This window comes from Marmota marmota, unplaced genomic scaffold (assembly GCF_001458135.2).
Source record: "Marmota marmota marmota unplaced genomic scaffold, marMar, whole genome shotgun sequence".
Classification (NCBI taxonomy): Eukaryota; Metazoa; Chordata; class Mammalia; order Rodentia; family Sciuridae; genus Marmota; species Marmota marmota.
Window position 1 is genome coordinate 3,532,401 of NW_026000130.1, and position 18,290 is coordinate 3,550,690.

Below are 18,290 nucleotides of genomic sequence, written 5' to 3' on the forward strand. Positions count from 1 at the left end.
CCAGCCCGGGCCGCTCCCAGGACATGGCAGCCTCACGGTCGCTGGGCAGAGCTAGGTACTGTCCAGGTGGGAACCTGCCACTCCTGCTCCTGGCACAGGGACACAGAGGGGACCTTCGATATTTCTTGATGAGCCAATGAAAGAAGGCTGTGGGTGCCCGGTGGCAGGCCAGAGGACACCCTGGACACCCACAGAGGTGACAGCGCAGTACCTGGGCTGGCCTCCTCCTCCTCGAGTCCCCGTGGCCTGGGCCTGGACATCACTTGCTCGATGATCTGCCGCAGGTGGTGCTTGAAGGTGGCCGTGTTCAGCTCCTCGAACTCACAGCCCAGGGCCGCGGCTGCGTGGTTCGCCCACTCGAAACGCATGAACTGCTTCCGGCCCACTGCACGGGGACAAGAGGGGCACCGTGGCCTGAGTCCAGGCACGAGGAGGCTGGACACCTCAGAGCCCGCAGAGAGCCTTGCCACCTCTCCACCTCCGGGAACCCACTGGGAGGACCCCAAACAAGGGCCCCACCTGGCCCCCCTGGGGTGTAGTCTCCAGATCAGGGTCAGCTTTCCCCAAAGGCAGGCCCGGCCTCTTTCCTCCCCATTGCCCGGTTCACTTTCTCAAGGCAATTAAAGACATCATGGGGGCCGAGCGGCTCAGGAGGCTGAGGCAGGAGGACCGTGAGTTCAAAGCCAGCCTCAGCAATTTAGCAAGGCCCTAGGCAACTCAGTGAGACCCTAGTCTCTAAATAAAACACAGAACAGGGCTGGGGATGTGGCCCAGTGGTCAAGGATCCCTGGGTTTGATCCCCAGTACACCCCCCCAAAAAACAAATCAAGGGGAGGCACTGTGAGTGTGGAATTGGGTTGTGGTAGGTAAACAATGACGTGTCCCCTCCCCCACATACTCATTCATCTACCCATTCACCCAGCCTCAGCCCCCTGCCACCCTCCACCCAGCCATCCATCCAGCCATCCATCTCTCCAATGCTTATTTATGAGCTCCTACTATGTGACAGACCTATGTTGACCACAGGGAGATCAATGACAGACACAATAGATAGGGACATCCTCACAGAGCACACAGTCCGTGGAGGGAGTGGACAAGGAGCAGGGAGACAAATAGGTAAACAAGACAGACACACGGATAGGATGACCTCAGATGATAAAATTATCACACACACACCCTGCAAGGAGAAACTAAACAGGGTGGTGAGAGAAAGAGAGACTGAGGGAGTCATTATCCATTTGGGATGGCCACAGGGAGACATATGGAACTGGGCTGTGAATGGTAAGAAGGAGCTGGCCACATACAGAACCAGGGAAGTGCTTTATAGGTAGTGCAGGTGGTTCAAAGGCCCTGGGGTAGAAATGAGCATGGTGTGTTGGGGAGACACGAGGAAAGCCAGTGTGTCTAGAGCCCATCAGGGGAGGGGGAAACTAGACGGAGCTGAAGAAGCGGTGGCGAGCCATGCTATGGGGTAATGAGGCCATCCAGAATCGGCAACAATGTGAACAATGTCCACTGCTGAATGTTAAGTGAAAAGCAGAGTAGAGAACTACCTGAGGATGATGGCAAAGTTAATCACCCCAAACTGCTGCCATCCATCATCCCAAGCTGCTGCCACAATAATAGAAAAGGAAATGTGGCCACATATTAAGTCATAACTGGCTAAGGGGATCCAGGGTTTCCAGGTTGTCAGAGAGGCTGTGGACTGATTCTGTGATCAAAATAGAATTAAATGATCTACTAAGATCAATGTCAATCAGTGCCATCCTTTAAAAATGCTCTCCCGGCTCCTATCTGCTCCCAAATGTGTCTCCTTCCTTGAAATAAGAATAACAGCTGCCCATAGAGGGTCCCTGTCCAACCCAGGGGCTCACAGAGGACCTGTTCTTCAGAAAGACGTCCTGAAGAGACAGCCTTGGGGACTGGGGATCTAGAAGGAAGGTTTCGTCAGAGACTACAGCGCCACCCGTCACTGAAGGTGTCACAGATAACCACTGAGTCCCGGGATCCTCCAGCACGCCAGTTACTCAGCACTGGTCACCACAAAAGCGTCATTTTTATGATCCTTATTTTAGAGTTGAGCTCCACTTGATAGAGATGACACTCACACTCTGAGGGAAAATCGAGAAGTCCTACCTCCTTCACAATGATGAAGAAGATGATGATAGTGGTGGTGGTGATGGTGTAGGTGGTGGGGGAGGGGGGGGCAAGAAGGACCTATGTTCCTATGTCTCCTGTTTAACATGGCCTCTCCACTTAGCTCCCATTTGGAGCTGCAGAGCGTGTGCTAGAGTGTCCTGAGCAGCACATGGGAAAGCTGGACATGTGTCAGCCACAATTAGTCATTATTACTATTAGATCTTTTTTCATTTTTTTCCAGTTTTTAAATCTGCTCTCATTAGTTACTCTGACAGTAGGATGCATTTTGACACATTGTTACTATTAAATCTTCCCAAGAGTCCTAGAGTGTGAAAACTGACTCAGAGATGTCACCAGAACAGCAGACAGCTACTAACCTCCTTTAACCAAATCAGTCCTTCAAATGCCATCTTGGAGCCGTGTGTCCTAAGCTATGACCCAACAGACATTTTTTTTTTAAATACGGACTCACTTATCTCCTTCTCTTAAATGAATACATTGCAAACTGAAATGTTACTGTGATATCTTAAATGAGAATCCATTATCACCTGTCGCAAGAGAATGTAGAAATAAAGACAATGCAAGCACCAAAATGTCATTAGATTCTAATTAGATCTGTCACCTGTGCCTGCCGTCCGTCCGTTCTCTCTGTCAGGGAGATTAGCAGGTAACGCCAGAGGCCTCCCGGGTCATTACCACCGAACAAGATGTTCTTGTCCCCAGCTGGGGACTGAAAGCAAAGTTAATAGGAAGGAACTTTCTAGGTGGGTATTCCTGTCCCCCCACCCTCCACCGCTGCTCTCTAAAATAGGGTCCCCAACATCCCAACAGCAGGGGCCTTCCTGGACACAGTCATGACGGATATCCGCGATTGCTATTTCTGAAAAGAAGACCCACAAGGAAGAGGGCTCTCTGATCCCTGCAGATGGAAGGGGGACATTCCCTTCCATCCATTGTCCGAGATGTGTCCTGCCAGCACAGCCCAGCAGGGGAGAGGGTCTTAGGAGAAGGTGGGGCTCCACTGGACTGGAATTTTTATTGGGCTTGGGTAGGAAGAGAGGGTTGGGACAGGCCCACTGGGGTTGGTGGGGGGAGCTGGCTAAGGTCCAGGACTGGCCAGGAGACCCCTGCTGATTGACAGGCGTTGTGTCGGCGCCTGATAGGTGGTTCTTTCTCGGACACGTGTTGCTTAATCACCTCAAACCCACCTAACAGTCCTGGCTGCCTCCCCACATCCTGGATCAACCCTGATATCAGGAAGGCTCGACAACCTCTGTAAAGTGAGCAGTGAAATGAAGGGATCTGTGGATGAATGGGTAGCTGTCACCAAGGATGGCCCAGGTCACTTCCCTTCCAGTCTCCTCCAAGATTTGGAAAAGAGAGCCGGGCGTGGTGGCACACACCTGTCATCCCAGCAACTCCGGAGGCTGAGGCAGGAAGATCGTGGGTTAAAGCCAGCCTCAGCCACAGCGAGGCCCTAAGCAACTCAGGGAGACCCAGTCTCTAAATAAAATACCCAGAGGGTCTGGGGGTGGGGCTCAGGGGTCGACCTCTCAAGAGCAGGACCCAGCCAATGACCCCTGGGTCGGAACGGGGATGTGGAGCTGGACAGGGTGGCCACCCAGAAGGGGGCCAGAGATTAAAGCGCTTGTCATAGGGGTCATCCTCCAGAATGTTCCCAGTGTCTGGAGGGGACAATGAACGGTCCCTGCATCACCTCCACTGGTCACGGGCATGGGTGGCGGGGTCTCAACGCTGCAGGACTTCTCAGAGCCTTGAAAACATATCCTGTGATCTCCAGGGAGGGGAAGCTCTGGCCTAGCTAGACCCGAGCTGAGAGAGCCCCACCTAAGGCAACGCAGGGAAATCGCCTCAGAGTCACCTGCCCACAGCCATTGGTCACCAAGAGCCTGAGTGGGATTTGAAAAGAGAACAAAGGAGAAAGTTGTGCAAATGGGAGAAGGAAATGGGGGAACACAGGAAGGCGTGGAGCTGTGGTTCTGATGTCAAATCCACCTAAAAAGCAGGTTTTTCCCCTTTATGATCAATGCAGAGACAGAGAGAGGGGGAGAGACAGACAGAGGGAGAGACACTGGCTGTTTTAGCTGCACACTGGGAGTTCAATCGCTATCAATTACCGTGGCCTCCTGCATTTATTAATAACCAAGTTACTTCTCCTCCCAACAATAGCTGGGCGGCCCTGAATCACTCAACGTTATGTGACTTATTTATAATGTTGGCGCATCTGGTTCGCATTTGCTCACACAGAGATTTCCAATTCCCAGGCGGTGAAGACGGAGACCACCTGCAGGAAAGAGATAAGCCGCAGAGGCAGTGGCTGCCTCAAGGAAAGGCAGCACTCAGGAGCTGACTGCTTAGTTTAAACCCTACTTCCTCTGCTGAAAGCCATGGGATGTTGGGGAAGTGGGATCCACTTGGAGCCTCCATCTCTTCTTCTGCAAAATCAGAATGACAATGGACAGAATCTGCCCCCAAGGAGTGCATTTGGAGACTCTTGGAGGTTGTGTGTGCAGAATGCTAATGTGGTCCCACTAGGAGGCTTCCAGGTACCACTGATCAAAGGTTCAGAAAATGTTCTGGGGACTCTGAGCAAGTGTCCTGGGAAAAGCAGATTCCAGGGCAGGGGCAGGTCGAGTGGGGCAACTGGAGACTGCGAAGTCCTGCAAGGAAGGACCCAGCCCGGTTCCCACCTGCAGGACTTCTCAGAACCCTGACCTACCCAGGTGCCCTGGATGGCTACAGGAAGGGAGTGGGGTGGGGGTGTCTCCCAGACTGACTTGGTCAAGAAGCCAGAGGGCACGGCTCAACTGGAGGTCCCCACAGAATTTCCGTCTGGCTGTGATCCCTCAAACAGGAAGTGTCACCTCTCTGAACCTCAGTCTCTTTATCTGTAAAATGGGGCAGCGCCTCTCCCATGGGGTCACTCTGGGGATGGAACAAAACAATGACGTGAAGCTGCCTGGGAGGGTCCCCAAGCCCATGACAAGCTGAGGAGCAGATGGGTTCAGAGGACCCCGGTGGGCAGGTGTCACATGGGTGACTACAGGATCCAAGGTACCAGGTGGGACAGGCAGCAGGTCCAGGAGTGGCGTGCTGAGGGCACCCGGCCAGCAAGGCGGGGGGCAGGACTCGCCCAGCCCGGCCAGGCCCCGTCCCAGCTCTCCTCACTGAGGCACCTGGGTGGGGGCCATCGGCTCTCAGAGGTTCCCCTGAGGCGGAACCTGTGGCGCAGGGAAAGCGGGGCGTCACCAGCCACCACTGAGCCAAGCTGGTGGCCTCTCCATGGTGATCCACGGCCCGAGGGACCCAGAGCTGACTCCACTTATCTGAGACACCCGTGAGTGAGGAGCCAGGCTGCGGATTTCAAAGACAGAAGCCCTGGGCCCAGATCGGCCTCCATCCCTCCCCGCGACCTTAGCCAGCTTCCTCGGCTTCCCAAGGTCTCTATTTGCTCATCTGAGCAAGGGGACTAGCTGCCATGCAGGGTTACGGGAGTCACGTGGGAGGGTCTGTGCACAACGCACCCATCACGCCCCGTAGAGAATGAGTTCTTGGTAAACGTCGGCAGTTGGGATTCCCTGGTCAGCACGTGATTACTAGCACCATTGCGCCTGGTCCCTGAGCTGTCCTGTTCCTCCAATGACAGGCTAATGGAGACTCTGATGACCTAGACCGCAAGGGAACCCTGGAGAGCACCAATTCACCCCATGAGGCAGGTTCCTCTCTGAACCTCAGTCTCTTCTTCTATAGCGGGGTGACGGTCCCTACGCCACAGCAACTTTGAAATGGCCAAAGCAAAGCACCTGGCACACGGGAGGCACAGAATGGAAGCCACCTCCCACTGGTATTTATGGAAAACAGAGACAAAAGAAGGCAAGAGATTCAGGGGCCACCCGGCAAGGGAGTGGCCCAGCTGCTCTGAGCCCCAAGACCCCCAGCTGTCCCCCCACCACCCTCCAAGGCACTGAGCTGCTTGTGAGCTCTGCCTTTCCAGCCTCGGCCACTTAGGGGAGTTCATTTTGTAAAAAAAACTATAATTGTTTACATCCCAGAGCAGCCGTTCCCGCCTAATGAATGAATCCAATATGCTCCGAAAATGCAGAATAAATCCTCGCGGTGGCCCAGAATAGGCACGGTTGTGCCAGCTGTCAGGCAGAGGGCCAAGCCGCCAGCTGGGGCTGGGCACAGGAGGCGTGGCCTGCCGCCAAGGCACTGGAGCTGGATGGGGACCTGAGGGGACAGCCCTTAGGGTGCTAGGTCCAAGGACAGATCCAGGAGATCCCAGGACACCAGGTCACATGCTCGAATGCTCTCAGCGGAGCCCTGGTCAGGCCCAGCACCAGTGCAGGCCCCTAGGTTGGTACCGTCCAGGTGGCCACCTGCAGATGCGGCTTTACATGAGAAAGGAGCCCCTGCCCCGCTGTGCGGGCTCTGTCCCCGCAGCCCCGCTGACTCCGCCTGCTGCCCAGAGAACCTTCCCTGATTTCTTCTGTCTTCCAGATTCACCTTGAGGAGCCGGGGACCCCTTGGGGAACCACTTGGTAGAGAGGGACAGGGGAGCAGTCAAAGCAAGAAGAGGAGATCCGGCTCAGGAATCGGAGACCAGGACTCTAGTTCCCCCCATCTCCACAGCTTTGCTGTGTGGCCCCAAGTAATCCTCTCCCTCTCTCTGGGCCCGGTTCCTGCCCTGTACACAGGGGCTCCTTCCAGCACTTGGAGCTTCCTCTGCATCAGAAGTACTTTAAGAGGGAGTGACTCTTGCCTGGTGGCACCTGGAAGGTCACCATGGGGACAGAGCACCAGACTAGCCCAAGCTTTGGGAGACTCCACTTGCCCCTTGGGGCCCCCGATGCAGGGAAGCCACCCAGTCTGGGCACCAGCCCTCCTGCTCCTCCTGCCTCTTGAACTCCGATGTTCTTCAATGCAGCCCTTGAAGAAATGGTCAAGGCTGGGTCCATCGGAGGGTCACCACGGGGATGGACATCAACCCGAATCAGCGCTCTGGAAGGAAACACGAGGAGGTGCAGCCACTCTGGGCTCTGGACACCTGGTTACAAGGCGCAGCTCCCCTTACTAAGGGGAAGCAGGAAGTGGGGTGCAGGGTGGGAAGGAAGGGAGACGCCCTCCAGGACCAGGTTCCTTCCCCGGCACTGCAAAAATAAAATGAAAAAACCAAGGAAATATAAAACAGCCCGTGAGAGCTGAGGAACTGGGCTGAGGTTCTGTAGTGGTGGATTCTGAAGCCACAAGACCAAGAAGGACGCGTCATGCAAACCGAGGGCTTCCCATGATAATCACAACGTATCAGTATCAGTTCGTCTGCTGTAACAAATGTCTCCACAATAACAAGAGGGGCGGGGAGGGGGATAGGGGAGCAGTACTTTCCGGTCAATTCTTCTATCAAACTAAAAACCACTCCAAATTTTAAAGTCTATTACTTTTTTTTAAGCCTGAAGGAAGAGCAGACCCCAAACTGTTAACAGCGGGATGAGGAGTGCAAGAAGAAGCGTCCTTGTTCTTACTCTATACTCGTTGGCACTGTTTGCATTTTGGTGAGACACTGGGGATTGCACCCAGGAACACTCTATCCCCGAGTCACATCCCCAGCTCCCCCCACTTTTTTTTTTTCTTTCCAAGACAGGGTCTCACTGCATTGCCCAGGCTGGCCTCAAACATGCAATCCTCCTGCCTTGGCCTCCCCAGTCTCTGGGATTATGGGTGTGACAATGCCTGGCTACTGTTTCTATTTTTCTTTTTTTTTTTAATAAAGACAACATCAAAGCCCGAGTCACACAGTAGCTTGAGAACAACAGAAACAGTAAAATAAGCCACAAAGCCTTTGGACGCCCGGGTCATTGTTCTATGGGAAGAGCATCATTATGGTAATCATCACCGGCCTTCTGCGCTCGGGGTCTTGCCTACTGCAGAGTGTGGCCACTTCCTGTCCCTTGATGGATGGCCCTTGCTGCCAGTGGTTGGGGGTCCCGGCAGAGGGCAGGGCTCAGGCGTCAGTATTATCGTATGTCCCTCCTTCCTGGGCACCTGGGACCACGGCCACATCCACCCGGGGACTGACATCTTTCTCGTGGCAGGTGGGGGGACTCGCCAGCCAAATGGCAGCCTTCCTCCGTCACCCATCATGAGCCACCCCCAGCTTATGAATGGGCCTGACTGTGTTACATCTTAGGCAGCAGGTGGATGACAAGCAGGCCACAGATGTAGTGAGGACAAGTAGATGAAGCCCCCATATGAGCCTCAGAGAAGAAAGAGACGTGGCCACACGACCATCAAGACAAAGATGAGCCAAGTGCGGTGGCCCACGCCTGTCACCTCAGCGTTTGGGGAGGCTGAGGCAGGAGGATCGTGAGTTCAAAGCCAGCCTCAGCAACTCAGGGAGACCCTGTCGCTAATGAAACACAGGGGCTGGGATGTGGCTCCAATACCCTGTACCAAAAAGACGCCCCCTGGTGACCTGACGGCCACACGACCATCACAACGTATCAGTATCAGTACATCTGCTGTAACAAATGTCTCACACACAACGACAATAAAAAGAGGGGTGGGGCGGGGAGGGGGATATCGGGGAGCCAGTTAGGATTCTGGGAACTGCTGTCATTTGTGCAAAGCAACAAGGGATGGTGGGAAAAGGGACAAACAGTCTGCTTTCTGGGGAGGGGACACATCATTCTTCCAGAGCTCCAACAACAGCAAAGCTTTGTATTCCAACTGGATAACATAAGGAGGTCACACTCCCGTGGGAGGTAGACATAATTGTGATCCCGTGTTACAGACGAGAACGCTAAGTCTCAGAGGTCAGAGGTCAGGAAGTGGCCACGATTGTGCAGGGGAACCAGAGGCTAGCCTGGTCCTGTCTACATCTGCAGTCTCAACTCTGAGCTCCCCCAATTCGGCTGAGTGGGATAGCCTTCCAAATGGAGTGCTGTGTGGAGACTGGAAGACTAGACAGAGATTGGATGGAACCAGTAAGGGGCCCTTAGGAAAGAGAATGGAGACCCAAGCACCCAGAGTGCTCCCCAAGGACGGGCCGGGCAGACATCCCGTGGAGGAGACACGCAGGAACTCTGGAGTCAGACTGGCACTACGTTCTAACCTGCTCCACCACAGAATGCTGTTGGGCCTTGAAGATGTTACCTAACCTCTCTGAGCCTCAGCATCCCAAACCACAAAACGATAACTTGTTCTCTGTCGGGTTTGCTGCTGTGGGCATCAAAAGAGCCCATCCTTGTGAATCGGTCCCTGGCCTTGGACTGAGGTAGAGAAGAGAGATTCCGGGAGGATTTTGTCACTGGTGTGGGACGTCCGGCTTCCCAACAGCAGCTCTTCCTTACATACCTGCCAGGCCTGGGCCCCCACCTCCCGCCCACCTGCACCTTTGACCTTGAACTCACTCTTCCCTTTGGTCCCCTGTTCTAGGCAAGGAAACTGAGCCTCCAGAGCCGAAGTCCCCTGCACGGGGCGAGTGGACAAATACGGCCACACTCATACTTCCCACCCTCCTGCCCTCAAACCAGGCTCCTCCATCCAGGGCGGAGCCCGGTTCCCTCCACCCGAAGCTTCTCCTCCAGGGAACAGGGCAGATGTGACACAGCAGAGAACCTGGCCCTTGGGGTCTGCAGCCCCCGGGAAGGGAGGAAGCTCAGCCAGCCCCGGGGCCCTGAGACTGTGCAGAGAGGGGACCCAGGTGCCAGCTGGCTCCTTCCTTGGCCACCCTACGATGGCACCCCTCCCACCGGAAGCCCCCACTGAGCTGTGCAGTGCAGAGGCCCAGAAGCCTCAGGGAACAGTCACCAAGGACCGTTTGGGGCTGGTCCGTGGCACAGCACGGTCACCGGAGAGCCCCGAGGCTGGCCTGAGCCCAGATCTGTGTCACGTGGGACTGTACTCTAACCACTGCCCCGCACGGCCTTCAGCCACCAGGATCCTCGGCTAGGCTCTGGGAGCTGGGCCACACCGAGCGTCACAACCGGGTTCTGGTTCCAAAGCCCACGTTCCCGGCTCCGATCCCGCGGGCGGCCCCGCAGGGAAGCGGCCCAGGCACCAGCCACTGGCCACGCCCGTCCCCGGGCTGCTCTAACGCCCATGGCCATGGCCAATGGCCGAGCCGGGAGGTGGCAAAGCGCTCTGCAAGCAAGGGACGGGTGCTGCTTGGGAGGACCTGGGAGTGCCACTGAGGGACACTCATTACCCAGTTGTGGAATGGCGGAGGACAGTGGCGGTCGTCATCCTCAGGACATGAAGCCTGAGGTCCAGAGAGGGGACAAAGCCAGTCACCCAGGAGGCATCTCGCCGCCAGGAGCTGGGCAGTCTGGCCTCTCTGTTGCGTCCCAGGCCCCGGCTTCCCCCTCCCATGCACAGCCTCTAACCACGGCCACCGGGGACACAGGACACTGGCCAATCGTCTCGCTGGCTGCTTTGGCCAAAGGGGAGACGCGAGCTTGGGTGAGCCGCCGCCTGGTGGCTTCAGAGGGATGCCCAGCCACCGGCCTTGGGAGCTGCAGGCCAACCTTGTGTCCATTCCCCTGTGGCTGGTGAGGACCCTCGGAGCCCCCTCCCGCAGCCTTCGCCAGCAACAGGGAGTGAGCCTCCAGCGGCACCCCAGGGTCACCCTAGTGAGTGGCCACACCTGAGGGTGCTCATATTTGGCCAAACTTTCACCTGATCCGTCGGACAGATGGGTGGGGCTGCCAGAGGAAGTGGGCGAGTTGTGGGGGACAGCCCTCCTCCAGGGGGCCGCAGGAAGGCAGGGTCAGAACTGGGTGGACCAGGGCACTGGAGGGAGGAGGGGCAGTCCCGAGGTTGGGCTCAGAGCACGGGGCCACCCGGGTCCATTCCCATCTCTTGATTTAGCTGTGTGTCCTGAACCTCTCTGTATAGATAGAGCTGAACCTCTCTGGTGGGCCTAACGCTCTTCCTCTGACAAATGATCATTGTACTAGTTCCTGCTCCTTCCCCGTTGCTCCAAGATCATCCTGTCTGTAAGCACTCAGCGCAGGAAAACACTGCACTCTGGAATGGATCAGCTGGGTGACTCCAGGTAAGTGGCATGCCTCCTCTGAGCCCGTTTCCTTATTTACACAACAGAGATGGATGAAAATGGACATGTGTGAAGGGCCCTATCCTGCACCAACCCTCGTGCCCACATCTTCCTCACTGACCCACTGAATTCTCACAAGAAGCCCACACAGTGGATACCATCACTAGTCCCATCTCACAGAAGAGGAGACTGAGGCTCAGAGACACCAGCACAGCAATCGCACCTAGTGCCTGCCTCCTGACTCTTGTTCATGGAGCCATTTTGCTCACTGAACTATTGCCTGGGTCCAGTCAGAGCATAACGCAGGCCACGTGCTTCAGAGCCCATCAAACCCTGACCCAACCTTGGTGGTGGCTGTTTTTGCTTTATCAGCTCCAAACCCTGAGTCTGGTCTTGGAAGGCCCCAAATCACCCCACAGGGACTGATATGGCTTCTAACGAGTAGGATCAGGGCTTTTGAAAGAAGCTAAGGAACTCGAGCTCACTGGGAGGAGAGGATCATTTATATATATATATAAATAAAACCTTGATTAATGGAAATGATTCTTAATATATTTCAAAATGATCTGTTATGACACAAAGCAAAGACATTTATATGACTGTGAAATTCTTAATAGCTGATTTCAGAACACCCTATTATGAAATCTTCCAAAGAACTCGAGAGAGTGAGTAAATCACCGGGCAGGGTTTCCGTGGGCCTGCAGTGGCGCAGAAGCTCTTCTTAAAATAATTTAGAAGGTGGGAGGGCGGGGGCGGGGCTGGGAGAAATTATGGCCATAATCATGTGTTAATAAAATATTTATAAATGTGACTTCCTCCTTCATCATCACAGGCATTTATATGTCCGGGGCAGGTCCAGGCAGAGGGGCCGATGGCCCTGTCCTGGGTCGCTTCTCTGGGGACAGAACACTACTCCAGGGGACTCCCTGGGCCTCTGTTTTGTCCCATGGAGGCAGAGAGGGCTCAAGTGCAGGTGAGAGAATTGGGAGGCCATCTGGAGGACGGGCCTTTCCCAGGCCTTGGGGAACAAGTTCTAGAAGGGAGCAGTTCTGCTCCATGTGGATGACAAAGACCTGTGTGCCCTAGGAGGTCACCTACCCCAGGCTCAACAACACCCTTCCTTGTGCCACCTCTACTGAGTAGTCATAGGCATGGGTGACCTCCCTGTGGACCCCTTATCACCGCAGGCTGCCACCCCCTTGGTGTCCCGGGACTCCCACTGCAGATGCCCCTCTGCTGGCTGCGGGTGCATGCTCTGCTCACAGAGGGGGCTCCGTGGTGTCCCCCTGAATCATGATCAGCAGGAGGAGGTGGATAAATGTTCAGGCGACCCTGCCCCTTGGACTCAGCCCCATGGCACAGGGGTGAGCCTCAGCGCACCCTGACCTGCTCTTCCGGGCCATTGGGATCCTCTTCTAATCAGCCCCACCCTTCTCTGCTGGGCCTCTAGGTCCACTTCCCCTTCGCCCTGGTTCCCGCTCCGTGGACCCTGCTCTACCCCAGGGGAAGAGCTGGGTGCACGCAGGGCAGCGAGCCGCTCTGGGCCTCAGTGCTCCCATCTGGACAGTGGGCCTGCGTCTTTCCACGCGTCCCCAGGCCCTGATGTCCCACCCCAGCGCGGAGCGCTCCTGTGCCGGTCCAGAGCCACGCCACCACGCCCTCCCTCAAGCGCCCAGGCCAATGGCGGTGGGTGGAGCTGTCCGTCAAGGAGCCCGTCCTATCAGGACCCAGGAGATGATCACGTGACGCAAACTGAACCAATCAGACGCCCGTTCCGGTATCTTCCCTGTCCTGTATGAACCTCAGGAATGGCCGCAGACTCAGCGCCACAAACCTGTCTGTGCTCCCCACGTGGAAGTGAAGATCCCTGAAGCGGTGGGCGTTTGAGGGGAACTTCCTGCCTGATCATGAGTTCAAAACCAGCCTCAGCAATGGCAAGGCGCTAAGCAACTGGTGAAGGAGGCCTTCACCAGTTGCTAGTTCCCAGCCTCCAGAACTAGAAGTTTAAAAATAAACTTCTATTCTATTCTTCATAAATCACCTGGTCTTGGGTATTTTGTTACAGCAACAGAAAATGAACTAAGATGGACACACCTCCAACATTTCACAGAGAAGAAAACTGAAACCAGAGACGCAGCTAGTTTGCCGAAGGTCACCCAGCAGATTGAGGTTTCAGTTGAATCTCTCTTTTAAAAAAATGATATTTTATAATTGTACCCAATTATGGAGTACAGTTTGATGTTTCTGTACATATATACGTTGTATGTTGACTAAATCAAGGTTGTTAGGCAGATGTGACCATCATTAATATAAGAGCTGGATTTCTAACATCTTCTCCTTGATTTGGCTGGATCCCAGGAGAGGGGAGGAACTTCCCAGGGCAAAACCAAGCAGTTAGGCAGGCGGGAGGCACATGGACCTGCAGGTGCTGTGGTCCCCGCGGGCTGGTGTGGACTAGCACTCAGCCGGCTTTTCCTGTAAAGGGCCAACTAATAATTCCATTCTGCTTTGCAGGGAATCTCCATCTCTGCTCATCAGCTCTACCGTCGCAGAGAGAGAGCCACCACAGACAGGTGACTGAAGGGATGTGTCGGGCTCCGAGAAAACTTTAATTAAGGATGCTGTGACTTGAATACCGTATAATTTTCATATTATGAAATTTAGGACATATTATTGAAATAAGATGACATATTATTCACACACACACACATATCTATGCACATATATTTTTTCGTACAACTGAAATGTATCAACTATTCCTAGTTTGCACCCCAGCAAGTGACAGGCTGATTTGGCCCACAAGCCACAGCTGGTGACCCCTAGTGTAGACGGAGGCAGATGCAGAGGCCGGTTCTGACTGTGACCTGAGCTTTGCAGGCAGAGGGACACACCCCAGGTTGGAGATGGGACAAGATTCCTACGCTGAGGTGCACCTGGCCCAGGCTGGCCTCGGTGCCAGGGACATTGAGCTAGAGGTGTCACGGCCCTCATCAAACCAGTAGTACCACCAAACAGTCAGGGCACCGAGAAGCCCAGGGCTGTTTCTGGAAGGCGTCGGATGCCTGCTTCTTTGACATTTGCCTGGCCACGTCGCTGCTCAGCCGGGGTCCTTGTGGAACCCCCGCCCTGCTTGTCCCTGACTGAGCATTAGTTCTAGAAATTTCCAAGATCAGTGGATGAAAAGAAGGGGACATGAGGCCCACAAATGTGTGGGCACCTTCTTGAGGAATCTACCCCCCCCAGGAATAGCCCAGAGGTCAGCCGAGCCCCCGACAGGCCCCTCTTCACGCGGGTGTTCATTCAACAGTCCCACCTCTACATTGGGGTCCAAAGGAAGCCACTCCCTACTGGAAAGACTGAGGCAGGGACACCGGGAGATCCGGGGCACCCCGGGCTCCGTGAGGAGGGACCTCATGGCTTCTGACACCCTCTGTCTCCCCAGAACCCTGCACAGCGCCAGCGCAACACAACAAGAGACTGGATCGCGAGGCCCACACCACCCAGGGCCGTCTGCTTGGTTTGGCAGGTGAGGGGAGCCGTGGGGGCTTCTAAACCAGCACATGGGTCGAGATCCCAGAAAGCAGCCCAGAGCCCGTGACCAAGGAGCGAGAGAACCAGCGAGAGGCTACTGCAGCAGTCCAGGCCAAACTCCTAAAGAAGGCGAACACCTCGTCTAAGGGATCTAGAGGGCACAGCACATGGCCGGACAGGAGTGGGAGGGGCAAGAGGGGACGCTGGACCCACTAGAGAGACCAGGGGGGAGTAGCCACAATCAGCAGACGATTCAGAGCAGACAGAGACGGCCTGGTGGATTCAGCAGGGAGAGAGGGGCCTGCATCGCCCAGCCCCAGACTCCGCTGTGTTCCACGGCCGCTGCGCCCCGTCCCTGATGGCTGCAAACAGCTCTGAGGTTTAAATCAACTCCACAGAAGAAATCAAACATGCAACCCCTGGGTCGCGCAGACTCCATTCCAAGTGCCCTACAGCCACAGAGGGCAGGCGGCTACCATAGCCGATGGCACAGACAGATATCTCCAGGGTGCAGAAGGCTCTTTGGGACACCCTGTTCCAGAAGGTTCCTTTGAAAATCCCAGCATGTTCCCTTGTTGCTCTGCGGATCCGCAGGCAGCCCCAGACACGTGGAAGGTGACAGATCGACCCTGTCCCTACCTCCCCAGGGAAGGTCCTGGTCGGACACCTGCCCAAGGGGATGGCCAGGTGCCCAGGTGAGCGCCGCAAGAGGGACCTACCTTTGCAGGCTCCGGCCACGCCGAGGTGGTAGATGGCCGCCAGCACCCGCCAAATGGCCCGCTGCTCGCTCTCTGAGATGCCCAGCGTCTCCATGGCGCCCCGGAGCTGGGCAAAGGCCGCCCCTGCCTTCTGCTTGTCTTCAGGCTGAAGGCAAAGAGAGAGGGGGAGTGGCCGTGAGCACAAACAGGAAGGGCCAACCCATAGCCCAAAGCCAAGGTCAGTCCCAGGACTGTGCGGTCAGTAAGTCATCACGATGAAGCCAAGGAGAGCTGACACCCAACCCGGGCTGCTGGGACAGCCAGAAAAGCACGTTTCTCTCTGGCTTTGGGAGGAAGGTTGGCTTCTGACCACCTTTGTGCTGAGCTCGGGTCTGGGGTGCGGAGATGGGCAAAGCCCTGGCCTGGCCTCGGAGGCTGTCTCAGACAGGCACAGGGACAGTCACAGGGACAGGCACAGGGACCCACATAAGCAAACGAAGGAGATTTTTGGAGACCACAGGGACCCAACTGAACATGGACACAGAGTGATTATTTTTGGAGGTGGGTCAGACACAGAAGGGGAGAGGACACAGCCTGGGGAGCCACCAGCAGGCCGCCGGAAGGCCTCAGGCACAACATCAAAGAGCAGGTGCTTTCAGGTCCAGCCACCACGGGCAAGGGCTGGACGAGCCCCCACCCACAGCCCAGACCCGGGGCAGACATCACTAATCCATCACAGTCCCTGGGGGCCCCGATCGCTTTCTGGACATCACCCCTTCCAACCATCAGCTACTGCGGCCACTGCACTAAAGCCAGAGTGCCATCCCCAGCTCAGCACAGGGGCTGCCAGAAGATGTGTGAGCAGGACACAAGAGACAAGGACACCATCAGATGTCTGGGGGCGGGGTGCAGAGGTTTGGGTCTGTTGTGTTTTGTTTTCTGATTTGTGATCCCAATTATGTCTGATTGAATATTAGAATTTGTCTGAAACTCTTGTGCCCGCACCATCTGGCCACGGAGATTCAGCCCAGGAGCCTGCTGGGTGGGGAACAGACGCCGGGAAGAGGAACCTTTTGTCAAGAAGCCACCAGCAGATAATGAGGAACTGATCGGCACCGGGTCCCCTCAGAGACCGCGGTGACAGACGGTTGGCCGCTCAGGCTGACAGGTCTTTGAATCTTGTAGAGTCCCCTGCCCAGAGAGGGGACGACACTTGTCCCATCTTCCACAGAAAATTAACATCAGATCTGAGACAAGAGGCCGGCTTTCCTGACTCCAACCCAAGCCACTAGTCCCTTCCATTGAAGCCACTTCGTCTAACTGGGAACCTACAAAGGATCACCGGGCAATGGGGGCGACGTCAAAGCGTGCGGTGACATTGAGAGATTTGCTGTGGAAACGTTTCAATGAATAGCAGAGGCATGTTCCGCCGATCTGTCATATGTCTGGGCCGCCACAGGACCACAGAAGCCCTAGCAACCAGGAGCTCAGCCTAGCAACCGCAGCTGCTCCGCAGGAGTGTGGGGAGGGAAGGAAGGACCTCACCCGGCTCTCCGTTATTTATGAGATTTCAAAGTAGCCAAGAAAGGACACCAGGAGGACAGCGACAACACATTTATTATGCTCCCACGGCCGGCCCTGAGCTTTTGACTTTAAATTACGCGGGGACTCCATCATCCTCCGCGGAGCTCGGGGAAGAGAACAGGAGGGAAACTTCCACTGAACCCCGTTGGCCTCGCTCTCTCCCACCCCCAGGTCCCTCTGAAACGGAAAACCGAGCTCAACAAACACATGTGTTTCTGATCCCAAATGATTAGGACCAGGAGGATGGCTAGAGTTTCTTAAACTTCTACAGAGCCGATTGCTCTTTAGGCATTTCTACATAATGCCCTGACCAAAGCCCCTCCTTGGATCAAAAATCATGAAAATAGACACAAGCCAAGAGAGGGTAAGGAGCTGACTCACATGTTTATCAGGAGGAGAAGAGATAAGCCAAGGCGGTACCCTAGGCACAGACATCAGCCACGGAGAACTACGCAACAATGAAAAAGAACAAGCCACACAGGCAAACACAGACCCAGTGTGAACCCCACAGACCCAGAGTTGTGCCAAAGAAGTCAGACCCAGAAGGTCACTGTCTTTGTCTCTCTTTTTTTCACCTTTAAGGAAATAGGTGAGACGGGAGGATTTGCAAAGAATGGAAATTTATTCGACTCTCAGCTCTGGAAATCCAAGAGCATGGTGCTACATCAGGTGAAGGACTTCTTGCTACAACACAACATGGTGGAGGGAGTTCCATGGCGGGATAAAACAAGTGTGCTAGCTCAGGTCTCTTGGTCTCTTCTTAAAAAGCCACTAATGTCATCATGGGGGCCCCTGCTGTCATGGCCTCATTCAATTCTAATTACCTCCTAAATTACCCAAGTCCCTCAACTACCATCCATCATAGGAATTTGGGGGTTAAGTCTCCAATGCACAGGCCTTGGGGTGATACATTCAAACCAAAGCAACCACATCCTGTGCTTCTATTTATGTGAAGTTCAAGAATGGGCAGACTGCCAGGTACACACCTGTATGGCCAGCGGCTCAGGAGGCTGAGGCAGGAGGATCACAAGTTCAAAGCCAGCCTCAGCAACGGAGAGGCCCTAAGCAACTCAGTGAGACCCTGTCTCTAAATAAAATCCAAAATAGGGCTGGGGAGGTGGCTCAGTGGTTGAGTATCCTGCCCCACAAAAAAGAATGGGCGAACTGAGGTAAGGTAGAAAACAAGTGTGGGGTGGGGGTGCCTGGGAGGGGGCTCTAGGGAGCCTTGGGAGGAGTGAGGGGTGTTCAAAGTCCTGATGGGC

General features: G+C 55.1%; 1 protein-coding gene across 1 annotated transcript in view; it reads right to left on the bottom strand.

Annotated features, from left to right (window-relative positions):
* Positions 1-18,290, bottom strand: part of Myo18b (myosin XVIIIB) — a 320,748-nt gene that overhangs the window by 160,189 nt on the left and 142,269 nt on the right. The window contains exons 29-30 of the mRNA XM_048784886.1: positions 15,466-15,610; positions 212-385 (exon numbers count right to left, since the gene is read on the bottom strand). Coding sequence (XP_048640843.1) covers positions 212-385; positions 15,466-15,610 — 319 coding nt within the window. The remainder of the gene's footprint in view (positions 1-211; positions 386-15,465; positions 15,611-18,290) is intronic.